The following is a 21,893-nucleotide window of genomic DNA, read 5'->3' as shown; positions in this document are numbered from 1 at the left end:
GAGCTGATCCTCAGAGCACTGGCCACAGAAGCACTGACTAGGAATGAGACTCCACCCTCCCAGCAGGATGCGGTCACAACAAGAAGCACAGTGGAGACCAGACCAGGGGCAACCACCACGGGCCTGAGTCAGGATGATTTTTACATAGATTGGTCAATTACTTACAGCTCTGGAGTACCTGCAGACTGCAGAAATGTGTGCCTTCTAGGCACTTTGTCATTAATAGTGTCACATGACACCCCAAGTTTTTGGAGTTTGGTTAGGTACTTCTCTTGGTTTTAATTTTGCTAGTTGTCTGTTTACCAATTCCTTGGTGAGTTACCTTCCTACCAAGGACCTTAGAGAACTGTGTAGGAAGTAGATATGCATCTCCTCCCGGTGTCCATTTACAGGAAAGAATGGGTATTTTTGTCCCCACGGGGAATCCTAAGGCTGGTGAATTCATCTCGGTCTTACAACACCACAGAGACAACAGGCAACCAAGCCAAAACGGCCATCCTTTGGGGACCATCTGCAGTTTTGCTTAACCTTGCATCTGACATCTGTCACTCTCTTGACCTCACTTACTTTACTTTCTGAGACCCTGTCCATTTTGACCCACACATTATTGGTTCCAGAATTTTCATTGTCACCTGGGAGTGAGGGTTCCTTGTTCTTCTTCATCCTCCTCATCCTCATAATTTTCTGCAAATAAATTCAGAAATGTCCCATCAGCTATTTCCCACATCACCACTATAAACACAGCGGCTTCTATGTCCCTGGAGACCTAAGGGTCTATGAATGACTAGGTATTCTACTGAGTTTAGGGCACTGTCTTTAAGAACTGCTGTGGCATGGATTTCTGATGCGTCAGGCAGTGTGTCTCTGATTCTGAGGATCAGCATCACTGAACCTGGGCAACACGTTCTACCGGCTCTTGTTGTCCATATCAGGGAATGCTTGTCAGCTTCATTTCTGCACCGTGTCTTGCAGAGTGCCACAGGTCCCACCATAGCCACAGACTCTCTGTGGGTTCACAGCTCTCACATAGAGCCGCCTCCTTGCCCTCACGACAGGACAACCACCCTGTCCCACATCCCTCCACCGGGGACTTCAAGGGCCCCCACGTGGGCTTCAGTGTTATCAAGGGGACATCCGTCTACGAAAAGCGGTCCCGTCTAAACAGCACTCCCACCTCCAAGTCCTACTGCATCAAGGACCTCATCCAACTCCACACAGTCAGGAGCATTATTTTTTCCTGACATGCATTCATGAATTTTCCCTATCTGATCACTACAGTATCAACAGGTTATTTGATATACTTTCCAGATGAGGAGACAGATATGGAGAAAGTAAAACTCACTTTCTCACCCACAATTAATACAGACCACGCTGACTCTGGGAACCTCCCACTTAGTGCAGGGATCCTTGCACACTAACAAGCATCCTCCTGTCACATTTTGCTCTCTGGCTCAAAGACTGGTGGAGGCTGCCTCCCGCTCCAAAGGCTGCATTCCCTCAGGGAGGAAGCAGACACGTGGAGCACTATTACCTCCACACTGTGCATTTCTGCTCTCTGTTACCACCTTCCACTCCTGGTTCTCTCATGGCCCCACTTGCTATGGGGAATCCAGGAGGGCTGCTGCACACGGCGTGAGGCCAGGCGGGGAGTCTCTTGTGAGCCCAGGGCCTTGGCGCAGCTCCGGGCATCAGGGCCGGTGGCCGCCTTACCTGGGCTGAGCTTTCGGGCAAGGCACTTGGCCAGCCTGCGCCCCTCAGCCAGTTGCTCTTGGAAGCCCTGCCCTTGGGAATGCTCAGGGTCATCATGGGTGAGGAGGTCCTCGAGGAGCTTATTGAGCAGTTGGGAAACGTCTTTCCCTTTCCGTAACTTCTGATACAAACGGGTCAGCTCTTTAGCCTGGTCTTTAATGAGGGTATGACATAGCCTAAGGCAGGGCAGAGAGAAAATTTTAAAATGCAAAGAGTTGAACAACAGACAATAAGATCTTTCGTGATGATTTCTGGCAGAATTTCCCCAAAGGAGCCGTGAACCCTGCACATCCCTTACACCTTTTCCTTCTGTAAACAGAGCCAGGGGTTCTCCTAAGCACACGCCAGAGAGATGTCCCTTCAGCTGCTAACTTCGGGGACACCCGTTTCCCTGGAAAACTACACACAGCGCGGCGTGCAGTGAAAGGACACAGCGCCAGACGCAGAAGCATGTCCAGTAGAGCTGGTGTGAACTGGTGAGCTCAGGAGAATGGCAGGCTCAAGCTGTGGTCAGCCAGGTCATGACTCTGTGAAAGGTAAGTGAGGTGGTGATCTCGCAACACTGTGAATGTGCTAAAAGCCACGAATTGTTCCCTTGAACTTGGGGACTTTGATATTTTTTTCCAGAGAGAGAGCGAGACTTTGAGTCATTGGAGTCCATCATTTACCAATCACTGTTGTCTTAGTTGTTTTAGAAATATTTGGGTCACGTGCCTGCCATGACGTTTCTGCCCTTTCCTGGCCCAGACTTGTTGCTGCCCCAAGTCAAAGATGCCCACAGCGTCCCTGCAGCCTCCCACATGGAGCCTTCCTTACCTGAGCTTCTCAGCCACCGTGTCTGCCTGCTTCCCCTTCTCAAACTGCACCTTCTCTCCCAGCACGGATTCGATGAGGTCGGTGGACTCTTCACACTCTGAGAAACAGAGACGCCTGCCTCAGGGGAAAGCTGGACATGCTGCTGTGCTCGCTGCCTTCAAGGGACGAGGCAGGGTCCATCCTAGGACAACTGGAACCCCGGCCACCTGGCTCTGCGCTGGGAGCTCCACATCACATTCTTCAGCCTCCCAACTACAGGGCAGTCGATTACTCCCTGTTTCAGAGCCCAGGAAAGAACAGCCCCAAGGCACAGAGAGGAACTGGACACGGTGATGAACTGGTATTTGGTAGAGTCAGAATTTGGGTTCCCCTGATCATGGTCACTCTAGCAAGCCTTGGAGACTCCTAAGTGAAACACTAAGCAGGGACATGACATAAGGCCCCCAGGGCTACTGGACTGATGGGTCCCCTGAGCTGGGATTTCTATACTGAGCAAGTATCTCAAAGGTAAAAATTCATCCGGTTACACTTGTGGAAACCACAATGCATAAAACCAGAAGCACCGGAGAGGAATATGGCCCAATCCTAATACAGTTTGTGTTATGAGAAGCAGTAGAATGATGAACAGAGTTACACAGTTCCAGGTTCTGCTCTTAGAGCGTTACAAGAAATTACTCAGTATTCATTCTGACTCAGAGAAGTAGGTCCCACAACACTAACAGGTTAACAAGGAGGAAACTGAGGCACAGGACGTTGGGCACCATGGATTTAGCCCAGGCTGACTGACCTACAACCCATGCTTTTCTCCCCTGTGCTGTGTTACCGCCACCCCACGCCCTCAGGTGATATCTGTTTGCATCATCTTCACAACTGGTTTCCCACACTTATGTGATGATTTTCAGGAAAGTTGTAAACAAAACTGCTTGTCCTTCCCTGAAAGTTCATCATCTCTTCCCTTTCGTAAAAAGCATGCCTCAGTTTTTTTTTTTCTCTGCGTCATTCGTTTTTAATTACACCTCCCCTTGTTCTATTGAAAGCAAATTGTGAGAAAATGACAAAAATGCGGGCTGAGAGTTGTCAGGATTCCTTCCTATCGCTCGGCTGTGCACGTGCCCCGTTCTCATGACTCCTTCTGCCAGCGCAGGCCCCTCCTAATGAACAGGCAGCTGAGCTCCCCATTTCAGGCTGACTGTGGGGGAAGGCCTGCCCCACACCCTGGCTTGGCTGGTTCCCGGGGCTGTGGTCTCCCCCACTCACCCTCCTTCTCACTAGGCCACATGTCTCCTGGCCCAGGCCTGGACCTGCTGGCCATCCTGCACGTCTGAAGGTCCCCAGCTCAGGGAGAGACCGTGATGTTCCCTGAAACACCCTCACCCTTGCCACTGGGTATCAAATGGCCTCCGTGGACTCAGGAAGCAGAGGCTCTGCACCGGTTCCCTCTCACAAGGGGAGTCACTGTGTGGATGGCGTCACTCACAGATACCACAGTTTTAGGGGGAAAGGAGACCTTCTTTCCACTTTCCACTTACCACTTCCATCTCCTTGAAAGCAGGTAGTGTCACCTGCTACCCTCCCTCTCGCCCCCGGGTGTGCCATCAGGATGTTTCCCCAGTGTAACTAACTTGGTGCTTTACCAATGGGACCTCAGAGAAGCGGGACCTGAGAGAGTTCCTTAGTCCCTGACACTTAGGCCTGCAGGCATGCAGGATCTGATACAGCACAGAGACCATCCTGAGAGGACCAGGCGTTTCTGTGTCCGCACCAGGAAGCAGGAACTGGGATGTTAACTCTAACCCCACCTGACATGTCACTGTTAACCTCTTTGTCTTCAGTTTTCCCATCCTCAGCAAACTGAGGATAAAATACCCACTTCTACATTTCCCGGATTGTGGTCAGAATGAAATTTATGTGACATTGGAAGAGAGAAGACAGCATCTGGAGAGGTTTTTAGTTTCTCAGAAGGAATACAGACAGATATGTCTTTGGTGGCCATGATCTTGTAGGACTTACTGTATTTCTGCAGCTGGTTGGCCAGGGAGTAGGCAGTACATTCGGATATAAGGAATTTCTCCTTGAGGTCTCGGAAGTCCTGCTTGCTTTTTTCCAGCTGGGATTGAAGCTCCTGGTTGATTTCCAGGAGGCTGATTTCTGCCCCTGGATCAGACAGAGGGCCAAGAGGTGCTGCCATGGTGACGTGTGGCCGAGGAGGTAGAGCTGGGGACTGAGGAGAAGAAACCCAAACACAGGATGGTTAAAAACCAGTGAAATCAAGTAGGTTTCATCAGGACTGAGGGGTGAGGATACAGGAAGTCTTTACTTACTGTTGGGAACAATTTGAACAACACCCCACAGCACCTGAGATTCAGGAACCACAAAACCAAGGTTCAAGATGCCACAGCTGAGAGCTGAAGGCACTGCCCCTAGCTCACACTCCAAACGGAATGACAGAGGGAGCACTCAGAATGCCAGGTAACGGTCTGCACTTGAAATAACAGAGTTGGAACGTCCGAGATGACATGGAACCTGGGGAGCTGCTGCCTTCCAGTTGCCAAGGCCGTGCTGATACACAAGACTGCCCGGTCCCCCCGAAGGTCCCCACTGATGGGAACCACCCCTCACTGGCCACTCTCAGTTGCTGTCTACCCTTGTGCTGATACCACAGTTCCCATCTCTTTCTAAAAAATTATCTCAGCATAGTTCTGATTGTTCATTCTTGTGTGTGTATAAATCACCAAGGCAGAAATAGTTTCCCAAGTAGTTTACTGTTTTGTTCATCTTCATTTATTTGAGAGAGAGAATGGGGGGTGGGTAGAGGGAGAGAGTGGGACAAGGCGCTCAATCTGACCATCCGTGAGATCATGACCCTAGCCTAAACCAAGAGTCAGATGCTCAACCAACTGAACTGCTCAGGCACCCCTCCCAACGGGTTTTCTTAGGGCTGTCATGAACTCATCCCACTTGCCTTTAAGGGCAAACAGATCTTAAGGCTTTTATAATAAGGGATAGATTCCAATGTCTTAGACTGTCATGATGTTCTTCCCTGTGTCTTTTAGTGTTTTATTTTTTCCTCTGTGCGTTAAAAACACAAGAGAAGCATGCTAGCACTTTCGTTATCTTTGTTTCCTTTGTATTTGACAAGCTTTTAAATTTATTTGGATCTTCCTCCATTTACAATATGTAGTAAAGGAAACTTTCTTTACAGCAAAACACACACACACACACACACACACACACACACACACACCCCAAAACACAGGGGAAAAACCAAAGTTAATTTATGCAATTGATTATGAAACTGTTTTCTATTCTAACTCTCTCAGTATTCTTCTTCCTGCATCTATGTGTTATGTAGTCTTCTTTTCCCCTTATGTTCACATATATTTTCAATTTTCTTAGCTATATGCCTAGGAGTGGAATTGCTAGATCATATGTAACCCTATATTTAACTTTTTCAGAAACTACCAAACTCTTTTTCAAAGGAAAGCAACTACACCATTTGACATTCCCACCAGGAAGGTGTAAGAATTCCATTTCTCTACAATCTTCCCAACGCATACATTATCTTTTTTTTTTTTTTTAAGTCATACTAGTGGGGGGAAGAGGGATCACACTGTGCTTTAGATTTGTATTTTCCTAATGACTAATGTTATTGAGCACCTTTTCAAGTATTTGTTGTTAGATTGGTCTTATCCTTTAGAGAGAGTCGACTCAAACTCTTCTTCCCATTTTTTTAATTGGCTGTCTTTTACTGCTTAGTTGTATCGTTTTTTTTTTTAATTTATTCTAGATAGCAGACCTCCATCAGATATACAATTTGCAAATTTCTCCCATTCCATGCATTGTCTTTTCACTTCCTTGATAGTGTCCTCTGAAACAAAAAGCTTGTAATTTTGATGAAATCCAGCTTATCTATTTATTCTTGGAGTTGCTTGTCCATTAAAGAAACTGGCTTCTAGCCCCAAATCGTGAAGATTTCTAACTACATATTCCTTAAAACATGGCTTTTGAATGAGAACTTTCCTGGGTTGTAGTGGGGGTGGACATTATTTAATAATGGCTCTGTGTGTTGATTGATATTTCTCTCAATTGATATTCATGTGCCTGTTTTCTCTCCTATGGAGCATGCCATGACCTATACCAGAGATTTTGGAAATGATATCTATCAATATTCCAGCTTTGATTCAGGGGAGAGTCCTGCTTATAGAGTTGAGCTGGTCTGAACCTCACCCACAGTTTCACAAATTGCTCAGGGCTTTTAGAGGTAAGTAGTTGATTATCTTTCTGAGGAACACTTGTCCAGGAGTCCAGATCTTTCTAGGTCTAGAATGGACTTTCTCAGACCCCTCCAGACCAAGAAGACTGCAGGAGTTGGACCTAGTCAAGACTTTCATCTCCGGTCTTAATGGAAAGTAGACATGCTTCAGGGTATTGGGAAAGTTGTTCAATACAAATTCGTTCCTCTCCAATTTTCTATTATATATATGATTTCTCTCTAGAAAAGGTGAAATTTTAGAACAACTTGTCTATTCCTTGCCAATTGTCTGTCTGTGCTTTTAAAGATGTATAAAGGAGAATTCAAGGTCAATACATTCTTAGCAAAAAGTACAGTTCATGTAAACTTCCGGGTGATCGTAAAGAATCCAATGAACTATCTTATTATTAAGATGCTATCATTTTCCTGATGAGAAAAGAAAAAAAAAAAAAAAACAAGAACTCAAGAAGATTACAAACCTCCCCAAGGCCACATATCTAGTGAAGAGAGGAGGGTGCATTAGAAACCATTTCTGGGGGCACCATCCAACTCTTGATCTCAGTTCAGGTCTTCATCTTAGGGTTGCGAATCGGAGCCCTGTGTCGGGGTCCACTAAAAAAAAAAGAAAAGAAAAAGAAAGAAACCAATCTAGCAGATATCCTATTGGGTTTTCATATGCTTATTAATCATTTGGATATCTTCTTTTGGGATGGGCTTTTTAAAATATTTCTGCTCATTAATACACTAGGTTGTTTCTCATTTTCTTTGTGATTTATAAGATTTCTTGACATATTTTGGATGAGTGTTTACTCACATACATACATTGAAAATAATCATTTCTGGGCTGTAGATGGCCTTTGCATTTTAAAGAATGGATGCCAGGATCATGACGTGAGCTGAAAGCAGACGCTTAACCGACTAAGCCACCCAGGCGTCCCTTCATATACATTTTAAAATTGGTTTGTCATTTTCTTCACAAATATCTACAGCAATATTTACCAAAATAATGTTACTTTGTTATCCTAACAGAACTGAGTCTTGCAATCAATGAACATGCTACCTATTTCTCTGTTTACTAGTCTTCTTCACTTTCTCACAGCAGTAGTTTTTAGGGGTCTTGGGTCTGCTTCATTTTTATATATTCATAAGCATTTAATAATTTTGGATGCTAATCTCTATTGCGTTTTACTGAATTTCATTTTCTCACTACTAATTGTCCCTGCAGAGAGGTACAATAGATTGTGAAATCAACTTACTTAAGGTATAATTTGGGTACAATAGACTGCATGGCTTTAAAGCATACAGTTATTTTTTTAAAATAATTTTTTATTGTTATGTTAATCACCATACATTACATCATTAGTTTTTGATGTAGTGTTCCATGATTCACTGTTTGTGCATAACACCCAGTGCTCCACGCAGAATGTGTCCTCTTTAATACCCATCACCAGGCTAACCCATCCCCCCACCCTCTCCCCTCTAGAACCCTCAGTTTGTTTTTCAGAGTCCATCCTCTCTAATGGTTCGTCTCCCCCTCCAACTTACTCCCCTTCATTCTTCCCCTCCTGCTATCTTCTTTTTTTTTTCTTAACATATATTGCATTAATTTTTTCAGAAGTATAGATCCGTGATTCATCAGTCTTGTACAATTCACAGCGCTCACCATAGCACATACCCTCCCCAATGTCTATCACCCAGCCATCCAATGCCTCCCACCCCCCACCACTCCAGCAACCCTCAGTTTTTTTCCTGAGATTAAGAATTCCTCATATCAGTGAGGTCATATGAAACTTCTGTTACAGTCAAGATACAGGGCATTTCCACTACCTCACAACTTCCCTTGTGCCCCTTTGCGGTCCATCACTGCCTCCAGCCTCACACCCAGGGAACCAACGATACTAGAGATCATTGCAGTTTTAACAACTTCATATAACTGGAAATACATATATATATCCTCTTTTATATCTGCTTTCTATCATACAGTGCAGTGCAATGATTTTAAAATTTATCCATATTCCAGGGCACCTGCGTGGCTCTGTCAGTTAAGCGTCTGCCTTCAGCTCAGGTCTTAATCTCAGCGTCTTGGGATCAAGCCCCGTGTGGGGTTCTCTGCTCCCCACGGAGCCTGCTTCCCCCCCTCTGTCTGCCACCCCCCCACTTGTGCTCTCTCACTCTATCAAATAAAGAAATAAAATCTTGAAAAAAATAAATTCATCCATATTCCTACATGCACCAATACTTCATGACATTTTTATTGCTGGGTAGGATTTCAAGTGTTTCATCTCTGTTTATACATTCATCTGTCACTGGACTTTTGTGTCACTTCCAGTTTGGGGCAGTCATAATTGGGGCATAATAATAAAGCTATTACACACATTCATATGCTGATAATTCTGTAGACATATTGTGTAAATACCTAGGAATGGAATGACTATCCATAGGATTTGTATTTGTTTAATCTTATAAGTAACTGGAAGTCAGCTTTTCAAAGTGGTTGTACTATTTTTCATTCCCACAGCTATATGAGACATCCAGGTGTTTTGTGTGAGATTTCAGACTTTCTGACTTTAGCCATACCAACAGATATGCAATGATACCTCATTGCAGTACTGACTTTTTACCCTCATGACCAATGCATTGTGCATCTTTTCATGTGCTAATGAACCATTCCCATATCTTGTTTCCTGAAGTTTCTATTCAAATCTTTTGACCAATTATTGTATTGTGTTCATTATCTTATCAGACTATATGATATCTAATTCTAGAGAATGGTCCTTTGTAGGACATAAACATACTTCTATACTGTGGCTTCCCTTTATGTTCTCTTAAGGTTGTCTTTCTTCGAGAGTTACATATAGAAAGATAAAGATAGATCAATTCATTTTCATATCCAAAGAAATAATTCATTGCCTACTTTAAGCTTGCAAAAACATACGGTTGAACTTTTTGGAAAATATAAAATCATTTATTGAATGTCAGGGTATGAAATTTTTTGTTTTTGTAATTTAAACTGTTTCCACGGGCATATTGAGATATAATTTCCAAGCAAGAAAGTGTATATAATTAAAGTCTAAAGTTTAGTCCGTTTGAACATATATATGCATCACCCACACAGTGGATATATCTATCACCCCAGAAAGTTTCCTTGTGCTCCGGCCAAGTCCTCCCTCACATTCCCACCTCAGGAAACCACTGATTGGCTTTCAGTTACAATAGAATTATTTCCATTTCCTAAGGTGTTATATTTTGAAATCATATGCTATGGACATTATTTTGCTTTGATGTTTTTTTTGCTCAGAAAAATTATCTGAGCAAAAAATAAAATCTTTACCAATTTTGTTATGTATGTGAAGAGATTACTCTGCTAAACCAAGTAGTATTCCTTGGACTGGATATGCCACAACTTCTTTTGGTCATTTACCTGTGAATGGATTAGAATGGCAATTAAAAATAGAGTTTCTATCAATAGATTTTTATGAATATATCACTCTTTTTTTTCATTTGAATGGAATGGTGGTGGCCTATGCCAGGGGGTTTGGTAGAGAGGTTTAATATTTTGAAGCAGGTCACCGCTGTTGGGGTGCTTGGGTTGCTGAGTCGGTGAAGTGTCTGACATTGATTTTGGCTCAGGTCATGATCTCCTTGGTGATGAGATGAAGCCCCAAATAGGGCTCCATGCTCAGTGGGGAATCCCCTTGAGATTCTCTCCCTCTGCCCCTCCCTCTGCCCCTCACCCCACTCACTTTCACTCCCTCTCACACAAAGAAATCAATCTTGAATAGAAAAAAAAAGATTTCCAAACTATTTCCTAGAGGAGTTGTAGAACTTAACATTCCTATCAGCAGTGTATGAGAATTTCAGCTCCTACACATCTTTGCCAATACTTGGAATGGAAATTCTTTTCATTTTTGCCATTTTAATTGGCAGATAGTGTTTTAAGTTTGCATTTTGCTAATGACTAATGGTGTAGATCTTGTCATGTTCTTACATGCCTTCCATATATGTTCTCGGCTGAACTGTCTACAAAGCTTTTACCCAAATTATTTTCTTATTTTCTTATTTGAAAGAGAGAGAGAGAGAGCAAGAGCGGGGGTGTGGGGTGGGGTGGGGAGGGCAGAGAGAGGAGAAACACACTCCCCTGTCAGTGGGGAGACTGACAGAGGGGGGCAGGGCTAGATCCCAGGTCCCTGAGATAAAGACCTGAGCCAAAGGCAGCTGCTTCACCAACTGAGCCACCCAGGTACTTTTCTTTTACCCATTTTTAAATTGGATTGTTTGCCTTCTTACTATTGTCTTTGGAGAGTTCTTTCAGTGTTCTATTAGGAGACCTTCATTAGATATGAAATTTATCAATATTTTCTCCCTATGTGTGACTTGACTTTTCATCCTCTCACCAATGTCTTGTGAAGAACAAAAGTTTTAAATTTTAACTAAGTCCAATGTATCCATTTGTTCTTTCATCAATCACAATTTTGGTGTCATATCTAAGAGATCATTGTCCCAGGGCTCCTGGGTGGCTCATTCTGTTGAGTGTCTGCCCTCGATTCAGTTCAGGATCCCAGAGTCCTGGGATCTAGCCCACCATCGGGCTCCTTGCTCAGCGGGGACCCTGCCTCTCCCTCTCCCTCTGCAGCTCCCTTGCTTGTGCTCTCTCTCTGTCAAATAAATAAATAAATCTATCCCTCAGTATTTCATGCTTCATGCTATTATAAATGATATCACTTTTCACATTTCAGTTAGGGATTGCGATCACATAAAGCACAGTTGAGTTTTATATATTGGTGTTATATCTTGATACAATCAAATGCATTTCAGATTCAAGCTAGATCTGGCAGTGACCATATCTTTGGAGATTTAGGTATTTGCCGGGTGAGAAGGACATTTCTCAGCAGCCGAAGAAGAAGGAATAACCCAACCCATATCAAGTCCTGTGGCTGGGCAGATTGTACAGGGTCTAATGGAACAATGCATGTGAAATGTTGTGTATGTTCAGTAATAAACTTTCCTTGAGAGTCACCATTCAGTTGGTAAGGCTGCCAGTTTAGCTTGCGTTTAGCTGCAATACCACAGTGGCAAAATTTAGAGGCCAATGTTCTCTCTTATTATGTAATTTAGTCTTCAATCATCTATTCCCATCATGATGTACTGCCAGAAGATTTAGATCGCTGTGCAATGAAATATCCATCGAATACCATGAATTGTGCCCCAGTCTGATCCGTCTTATTTCTATGTGATCTATTATAAAGTGACACCGACAGCATTTAAACAACTAATAGTGGCAGACTGAGGGAGTTTGGTTCTCTGACTCAGTTGCCTTAGGAGACAATGGCTCCGACTCCAAATCGGAAGTAGGTGTCCACTCCCATCAGACTGTAAGCCTCGGGTCCTGATTCTGCAACAGAATCTGTAGTCCTTTGTGTCAGCTTCATACCCCCAACAGAGAGGAAATGATCTTTGGTTTAAGTAAAGATTGGTGTGTGTAGCATGTTTATGTTAACTCTTTAGGCACTGAACTTAACATCCTGTCAGGTAAAGCTCGCACAGCTGTGTGACTCACAAGGTCACATTCCCAGTGGCTCAGGTGACATGTCTCAAAGAAACCAAAGCATCCACTCAGTATTAGGTGTCTCTCCTAAAGTTCACTCTTGATGGGCAAAAATGTGGCTCACAAACAGCTTGAAATGTGTTTGATATATGTTTGTCTAATGGTTTTTTAAAGTCCAATTACCCAAATGACTTTCAGGACGGTTTGTTGTTTTTGTTTTTCCCAATGCTCTGCCTTTTTGACAGGACCCACGAGTCAATATACACATAGATTTATTCCAATTTGTTTATAATGAACCAATCATTGTGTACATGACATATAATTCTATACATTCCTTCTTTTACCTGTTTACTTTCAGATGTTGAGATGATGGGAGGTTACTTGCTTCTTCCACTGACATCCTGAATTACAATTCTGCTCTCTGTTAAAAAAAAAAAAAAAAACAAAAAAGGCTGCTTTACCTTGTTATTCAACAAAGTCATCATACGAGGTGTTTAAATCTGCATTTGGGGGGGCATCATTCCTTTTGAAAGATTTTATTTATTTTGGAGATAGTAAGTGTGAGCTGGGAGAACAGAGAGGAGGGAAAGGTAGAAAGAAACTAAGTAGACCCTGTGCTGAGCATGGAGCCGAATATGGGTCTTGACCCCACTACCACGACATCATGACCCGAGCTAAAACCAAGAGTCAGACCCTTAAGTGCCCGAGCCACTCACGCACCCTTGGTGTTTCTAAGAATAGAAAAGTCATTTTTCGCTCAAGCAAATAGAGGGTAATCTGTGAAGAATGATTGCAGATCATGGACTAACTATTTAGTGTCCAATGAATCCAAAATTTTGCTAGACATGTTTTCCCAAGATTGTGTAAAGTTACTATGAGCCAGCTCACCGGCAACTTCCAAAGCCCCAAACCTTTTTCTCCAAGACCTAGGGCATACTGTCACAAACTCAACCCAGCCCCTTCTTGAACCACATTTCAAGTGATCAGTTTTCTTGCATGACCCAACAGGCAGAGCAACTTTCCAGCTTGTTATGGGCATTAAGGGTCTCCCGTTTCTGTTACCAATGGAAGTAAGTGGTTTGCTTCGTTATTTGGCATCTAGAGCCATGATTAGGGTGAAGTTTGTCTCCCCAGAAGTCATTAGGTGCTATTAAATGCAGTAACTTTCCTCCCACTACACTACACTTGACCCCACTCATGTATAATATTCCCTAAAACTTCACTTTCTGAGTAGATCGTTACTCTTTTTATTCAAGGCCCACCCAGGCAGCATTATTAAGATTATTATTAAAATCATGTGGCTTCAGATGCAAGGGTCCCCTACCCTGGCCCTTCCTGACCTTAGGGCACAACTATCTGCAGTAAGAATGGACAACTCCAACCCTTATCCAAACATCACTGATCCCTCTCAGTACACACTTTCTTGGAGGACACCTACAGTGTGGGTAGCTCCAAGTCGGAGCTAGGTGTCTGGGCTCATGGTCACATCCTCCTCCTCTTGGAACCGGTGCTTCCCAGCAGTATAAACCACCACAATCCATCTTCTGGGGCTCCTCGGCAGATGCACAGGTTCACCATGGACGAAGTTACTCTTCCAACCTCTTTGCCTAGCTCAGGCTGCTCCTTGCAGAGTTGGATGCTGCTGTATACATTCCTCAGTTTCCCTGGATTTTTCTGAAATCAACTTGTCCTTATTTTTACCTCCTTTGGCAACCACCTGCTCCACCATTGTCTTGTCCTTCCTAGGGTTATTCTCATCCTCCAAACCTGCTGATTTTCTATCTTCCATCTGCTCCCTCCGTTCTCCGTTTTCAGTGTGGGCTCAGCTCAGGATCCTGCAGGAGACACACAGGGAAGGGACCAAGTCAGGTCTCAGCTGCAGTCCCCAGGGCTGCTTAACAGGCACCTCAGACCCTCCTGCACTCACAGAAACTGAGCAGGAAGGCACTTTGGAGAATTTGAATAACAACCTCACCATACAGGAGAGGAAGCTGAGGCCCAGAGACGTGAAGAGATTTTCCCAAACACCTTCAACACCTAGTGGCAACGGTGCCCCCACACAGGCCTTGGCTGCAAGCTTCCCTGTGGAGGCTCCGGAACACACCCTCGAGAACCCCACATTTGAAATTCAGGGAACACTAAAATTAAAAGTTCAGCTTAAAAATAAAAAATTCATTTTCAGGAGACTTTGGATCAAATGTTGGTATCTCCACTGTTAAAAACAAGGCCTTTCTGGGGTGCCTGGGTGACTCAGTCATAAAGCCTCTGCCTTTGGTTCAGGTCAGGATCCGCAGGGTCCTGGGATCGAGTCCTGGATCGGGCTCCTGCTTGGCAGGAAGCCTGTTTCTCCCTCTCCCACTCCCCCTGCTTGTGTTTCCTCTCTCGCTGTGTCTCTCTTGGTCAAATAAATAAATAAAATCTTAAAAAAAAAAAGGCCTTTCTGGGGACCAATCTTTTCTCCCAATTATATAATTCTGTTACTTATATTAGCTTTTCCATCACTGGCTCAGGGATTAGGATCACAGAACACAAAAGTGTTAAATAATACTTACCATAGTCACAAATAAAAGGCACTTCAATGATTATCTATAAAATATCTGACTCCTGTGCTAAAGTTCTTTTTCCTGAGAGCTGGCACTGGGTCTGCCTGCTCACCCCATGTCCCCCGTGCCTCCGAGAGCCTGCCAGGTGAAACATTCAGTAAATACTTGTCAAGCAGATAGATAACAGTTACCAGCAATAACGAGCTTTTACTGATCTCCAGTCCCAACCATCTTTCCATTCAAACCCAATCCCGGTTCTGGGCTGAAGCAATAGAAGCACAGCCTTCAGAAAAGCAGTCCAAGATGCCAATAGCAGCTTCACCACATGTCCCATATGCTTTTGTGGATCATTTAATTATCTCTTTGAGCATATTTATCTCATGTATGATAGAGAATGTAGAATTAACTTCGAGAAGGCAGCATGGACCACTGGAATGTTAGACGGGAAATGGGGTATCATGCAGCAGACAGGGGTCCCATCCCTGGGCACCAGCTGCAGAGCTAAAGAACACCTCCATCAGAGTCACTGTGTGCCTCTTAGAATGCCCTGGGGATAAGGCCCCCAAATCTGCATTTCTGACAAAAGCTCCAAGGAGATTCTCATGTATGGAAAAAGCCCGTTTTAAACAAAGAGCCGAGGATGGAGACTCTGAAAGACCCAGTGCTCACACCCTTCACCCAAAGTGGCTTTCAGTGGAGAATGGGGACATTTCTGGGAAGGGATCCTACTTGATCTGTGTCCTGCTTCCGTGATTTCGGTTTTTAGGCCCTCCGTTTGCCTGTAGGTTTCCTCCTCTGCTCTAATTGCTGGGGAATGTCAGCCCTCATGGGGGTCATTTCTTTATGAAGACCTCTGTCATTTATTCTCCTCCTGGACAAGGGACAGCGGAGATCAGGTCTGGGGTTCCACAGTTCTAGCATTCCTCCTAAGCCACCTGGCTGAGCTGAAAGCATCATGACAGATCGAAATGAGGTCAGAGAAGAGGATCCCAGAGGAGTGAGATGCTGAGGGCAGGCCCTCTTCGGAGAGAGAACCACTACAAGGTCACTATCAGACCTGTTCAGGTGGGGGACGACTTACTGACCAATTCCATGAGCAGAGAACCCACCCTCGTCATTCCAAACTCCTGAGCCAAAGGACTGCAAGATAACACATGTTGTTTGCTTTAAACCACTGCTTTTCTAATTGTTAATATGCATCAATAGAGAACTAGTTCAGATGCTTATCTCTACTTCCCCGGGTTTTTAATGTTTAGAAACATGTATGCTAATCTCTACCAAGGAAAAAATTTTGAGATTGCACTGGGACGGCGGGTAGGCGGGTGGGGGCGGAGCCACGGCCAGAAGTAGAATAGTGGAGGCAGTGGAAGCTCTGGCAGCTCAGGACTGAGAGCAAGTCAGAATTACCCTGATGCTTCAGAGGCTCTTCAGTTTCTCCTCTCTCATTCAGTCTGCAGTCTCAGTTCATTTGAGGAGCAACACTGGTGTTACCGCGGTGGCATTTAATAAAGAACTTGGTCCTGTACAGAAACTCATCATGGACAAGATTAGAGAATACAGAACTAAGCTACAGGCATCTGGAGGACCCATTGATACTGGCCCAGAGCACCAGCAAGACCTAGGGAGGGAGCTTCTGAAGCTTAAATACACATATGGTAAAACAGACATGAATACGTTCCCAGAATTCACATTTGAAAATCCTAAATTTGAAGTCATCGAGAAGCCCCAGTCCTGGAAAACCCATGTAAAGTTTATTTGGAAATTTCACCTAGATTAGTTGTACAACTGGATCAGAATAAACAGTTCTCAACTGTGAAATGTTCTTTTGAATTCTGATTCCAAATAAATTATTTGGTGATGTTGGATGTAGAAAAAAAAAAAAACACAAAAACCCAATAACCACAGTAAACCTCTGTTCCTCACCTTCACGTGATGTTCGTTAGCCCTTGTCACATGAAGGACGCCGTGAAGGGCATTTCCTATCTACAAGAGGTTCTTTCTAACACCCTCTTCCTGAGACCATGAGGTGTGTTCTTTCTGGCCGCAAGGAATAAAAACCCCAACTTACTTCATGGGAGGTGTGTTCCTATTGATTTAGCTTAAGGGAATTACCGTCAGCTAAGGTTATGCTAGGTCTCAGGGTTCAATTTTTCACTCATGTGTGGTGGCGGATTTCCCAAAAATGACGTACTTTTTCAAGGTAAGATTGCCCCCTGTACTTCATCTTTTCTTATCCCTGCTGTCTTCCTAACTATGGGAAATTGTATAAAACAAAATAGTGATATAAAACAATATACACAATATACACAAAACAATAGTGTATAAAACAAAAACAAGATAGACAGGGTTTGGGATTTAAGAAGAGCTGTTGGGGCACCTGGGTGCCTCAGTCGGTTAAGCATCTTCCTTCAGCTCAGGTCATGATCCCAGAGTCCTGGGATCCAGCCCCACATTGGGTTCCCTGCTCGGTAGGAAGCCTGCTTCTTCCCCACCCTCTGCTGCTCCCCCTGCTTGTGTTCTCTCTCTGTGTCTCTGTCAAATAAGTAAGTAAAATCTTAAAAAAGATAATGAGAGCTGTTATAATCCTGAACTTCTGGGGAATTGATGACAAGGACCCCAGGGTAGCAGGGAAAAATGGCTTTGGGCTTTTGGAGTTGCAAATGGGCATGTGTCAAAGAACAATACATGGTTTTGGGAGATACCTTAGCAACAATTTTGGCCATAATGGCCACAAAATCCATCATCCACCAGTCACTCTGTACACAGGTTATCCAGGTTTAATTTTGGCCAATGGCAACTATATCAAGAAAGACCAGATAATTGCATAAGAGCACATCCAACAAATATGGGGATGATGTAAAAGGTTGCATTGCCAAATCAGGCCCCACTAATCATAAGTCTTACCCAGGATCAAGTTTTACTCACATTTTCAAAGGGAAATTGTGAGGTACCAGCAAAGCAACTGAGACCACTAACACTAACTGCAAGAACCGAATTCCCACATGAGGACATGCTCTGACCCAGGCAAAACATACATGGTCTCTAAATGTTGTGTGAGGTTACCACACAAAGTGGAACTCTTTGGGTTGATTTCCCATGGCTATGCTTACATAGCTGATGTGACTTTTTCTAGCGAATAAGGCCATATTAATCCACAGATTCTTAGTTTGTTTCCCTAAAGAGTTCTATACACACCAAATCACCCTCCTGAAAGCATGCCAGGGACGGGCCTTCCCAACATTCACCACCATTTGGGTGTTCACCAACAGATTCCTCACGAGATGTTTACAAGGAAAATTGACCAGGACACTTTCTTCCCTCCCTCCTTCCCCCTTTCTTTTTTGTCTGTCTTTCTTTTTCTTTCTCTCTCTCTCTCTTTCTTTACGTTCTTTCTTTTCTTTCTTTCTTTCTTTCTTTCTTTCTTTCTTTCTTTCTTTCCTTCCTTCCTTCCTTTCCTTCCTTCCTTCTTTCTTTCTTTTCTTTCTTTCTTTCTCTTTCTTTCTTCTTCCTTCCTTTCTTTCTTTTCCTTCTTTCCTTCTTTTTTTTTCCTTCCTTTCTTCTTTCTTTCTTTCTTTCTTATTTCCAGGCCAGATCCACTGAAGGTTAATGACCAAATGAAAGAACACAGTTTCCCTTCTTTTCCACACATTGTTTAGGTGGAGCTTGTAAATCAGCAAGAATCCAATAATTTCCCTAGGAAAATATATGCAGGGAAGGACAAGTTCCTCCATTACCCTTCAAGGTCTTCCAGCTTAACTAAGAATTAAGTTTACCTGAGATATTGAATATGCATGAAGAACTGATATTGAAATTCAGAACTTTAAAGAAATAGAAAGTATTAAGGCAGACATTTTTTATACATTTTAGACAAGGAGACAATACATTTCCGAGGGACGTTTGGGAGCTCTAATTTGGAGTGAGTCCTATGCAGAATTCAGACCCTCTGCTTTAAAGGCCTTGGTGAGAAGGATGTCTTTTTACTTCTTAGTACAGGGGGTGCCTTTTTCATAGGGGAGATGGGTTTCCTGCTTTCAGGGAGACAGAGGAGGGTTTGAGGTCCTTGCACCAGTTGCTATTCAAATAGCTACAATTCAAAATAATCAATATGCCATTGTGGTACATATTGGGCAATCTGACCTTGGCCCCTATGGGTACCATGGTTTCTCTTAGCCTTGCTCATTACTCAGTACCTCTTTCAGAGAGAAAGCTAAACATATTATTCTTAGAAATACCAAGGGGCATCCAGGTGGCTACGTCGGATAAGCATCTGACTCTTGATTTTGGCTCAGGTCATGATCTCAGGGTCGTGGGAACCCCACGTTTGGGCTCTATGCTCAATGCAGAATCTCCTTGGGATTCTTTCTCCCTCTCCCTCTGCCCGTAATCCCTGCTCTAAATAAATAAATAAATAAATAAATAAATAAATAAATAAATAAATAAAATCTTTAAAAAAAAATAAAAAATAAATACCATGATCTTACCTGAAACTAATGTAACGCTGTATGTTAAGTATTCCAGAAATTTTTTAAAATTATTTTAAGGGTCACCTGGGTGGCTCAATTGGTTAAGTGTCAGTCTTTGGCTCAGGTCAGGATCCCAGGGTCCTGGGATAAGCCCCATGTCCAGCTCCCTGCTCAGGGGTGAGTCTGCTTCTCTCTCTCTCTCCCCCTCCCTCCACCACTCTGCTCTCCCAATCGCTCTCTCTCAAAGAAGTAAATAAAATAGTTTTTAAAAAGCAATATAATGGTCCTCTCTGGAATCAATGCACTGATAATTATGCTTTCTTTTTGCTGACTCCCAGTCCCCCCATTTCTCTTTATTACCTGTCTGACCTACATCCTTCCCCCAGTGATAGAGCCCTCTCAGGTGCACTGCTTAACCTGGAGGTGGGGCCAAAGAGAAGTGCACACATGGCTAGAATGGGCTGCCTTCAGAGTCAGTCATAACGAAACTACAGGCAGTTAGAAACGAGCCTAAAGTACCATTAGGAATAAGCACTGTGATATTTAGTGGTATGGATTTTAGGTTTGCTATTGATATCAACTTCCTTGTACAAATATGGTTAGAATCAAACATGACAGCAGGGCATCAGACAAAATGAAAGAAAACTGTGTCAAGTGTGAAGGTACTAAGTTACCAAAGTTACTCTCAGTTGTAAATTGCTTTGTCCCTCAGCCCCTCATTTCCACCTGCAGAACCTAGAAGACGTTCAACAGAGTCTCCACTTGCCATCAGATTCAATCTGGGGACACAATAATTTAAACTGTTAACCCAAACTTTCCATTTTTTCCTAATGTGTGTTGAATACCAGGTATTTCGATTGCCCATTCTCATTTTCAGTGAGGCCGCAGTGAGGACAGAGACTAATGTGGTGCATCCAGGTACTATTCTGTGTTTTGGTCTACTCTGTACTCCGTGTATCAACTTTTGTCTGCCAGTGGACCTCTGGCCAAACACGGGAAACCCAACAAATACTAAAAGTGTAGAATCTCTGGGTTGATCTGAGGAAATATCAAGCAACGTTTAGGATTCTCTAAGGCGCAGAATGGCTCTTGACCTGCAAGTACTAAGGGAGCTGCGCCATCCTTTCCTTAGGGGGAGTAATTCCAGATTCCTGACGCATGCACCTGTATATTTTTTATTTATTATTATTATTTTTTTTAATTTCAGCTAGGCTCCATGACCAACGTGGAGCTCTAACGCATGACCTTGAGATGAAGAGTTGCACGCTCTACCAACTGAGGCAGCATGGGTCCCCCGAGCACCTTTGATGCAGGCACACACCATGATTTTCATGTTGGAAAAAATAGGGCAAACTCTGGGAAATGTCTTCAATCTGCTCCACTCCTTCTGGGTATGTTTCCTGAGTTCCAATTGTGTGGGAGTCCTCTTTCCCACCCACCCACAGAAGACCCTCTCGGATCCCAACCCAGATCCCCTGGGATCCCTGGGGTCCTTTCTGTGTTAGCCTCTCCTGCTCTCAGTGTGTTTGTGCTTCTAAAGACACCTGTGAGCAGGACTGCCCTGGGGCTCCAGGAGCTACTTTTTACCCCTTCCCAGAGAACGGGGAGTACAAGCCATATATGACTCCAGCCCCATGTATCTCCCCTCCCCAAAGGCACTCAGCCTTTCACTAACAGGTGCAGCAGGGTCAAATCTCCATTCCTGGCCCAGGGGAGACTAACTCTGAAACAAAGGTGTCCCCCAGGCTCTCCTGTACCTGTCAGGACAAAGCTCCCCCACTGCCGTTGCAGGAAATCACACCTTACACAGCAATGAACTCAAAATGGTCACAGATCTAAGTATAAGAGCCAAAACTATTGTGCAAGAGGACTACATGGGAGAAAATGGTCAGGAATTCACAGTAAGCAAAGAGTTCTAAGTCACTACGGCAAGAGCACGATACGTAAGAGAAAATTGAAGATGAAGAAGTTTTTTGCATCAAACTTTGCCACTGAGAAAAGGAACAGAGAAGCCACTGATTAGGAGGAAATATTTGTGGATTAAATACCCAGTGAGGACTCACATTCACGAGAGACAAGAGGACTTTGAACTCACTCAATGGGCCGAAGCAACACACTCGTTTAAGCCAGTATAAGAGTTGAATACACATGTACCAAAGGAGACACATAAAAAGGTAATCAAGGTTATTAGTAATATGTTATTAGTGCTCAAGGAAATGCAAGGACAACCACGTACCATTTTACATCAACTAGTGCGCTTCTGTTCCAAAGACGATACCAAGTGTTGCTGAGGATGTGGAGAAACTGGACCCTCCTATATTGCTGGTGGCAACGTAAAATATAAGAGCCCCTGCGGAAGCCACTTTGAGAGTTCTTAAGAGTTCAGCACAAGCTTGCCATAGGACCCAGCCATTCCACAACTAGGAATCTATCTGAGAGAAGTAAAAGCATATGTCTGCTCAAGTCTCGCTCAGAAATGTTCCGGGCAGCGTTATTGAAGGTGACCTTCGCACATCAGTGGGTCC

The 21,893-nt window shown here is 43.7% G+C and overlaps 1 protein-coding gene across 1 annotated transcript; it reads right to left on the bottom strand.

Annotated features, from left to right (window-relative positions):
• Positions 1-628: 628 nt before the first annotated feature.
• LOC148161921 (putative NBPF family member NBPF5) lies at positions 629-4,753 on the bottom strand. The gene is made up of 4 exons (XM_088020511.1): positions 4,576-4,753; positions 2,566-2,662; positions 1,711-1,925; positions 629-684 (listed from the first exon to the last, which is right to left on the bottom strand). The coding sequence occupies exons 1-4, from the start codon at positions 4,751-4,753 to the stop codon at positions 629-631; spliced, it is 546 nt and encodes a 181-aa protein (XP_087876637.1).
• Positions 4,754-21,893: the final 17,140 nt, after the last annotated feature.

Source organism: Eumetopias jubatus, unplaced genomic scaffold (genome assembly GCF_037043125.1).
Source record: "Eumetopias jubatus isolate StellerSeaLion01/CBP00866 unplaced genomic scaffold, mEumJub1_p1.0 scaffold_39, whole genome shotgun sequence".
In the NCBI taxonomy this organism is placed as follows: Eukaryota; Metazoa; Chordata; class Mammalia; order Carnivora; family Otariidae; genus Eumetopias; species Eumetopias jubatus.
Note: the sequence above shows the minus strand (reverse complement) of the source record. Positions and strands in the feature narration are given on the sequence as shown.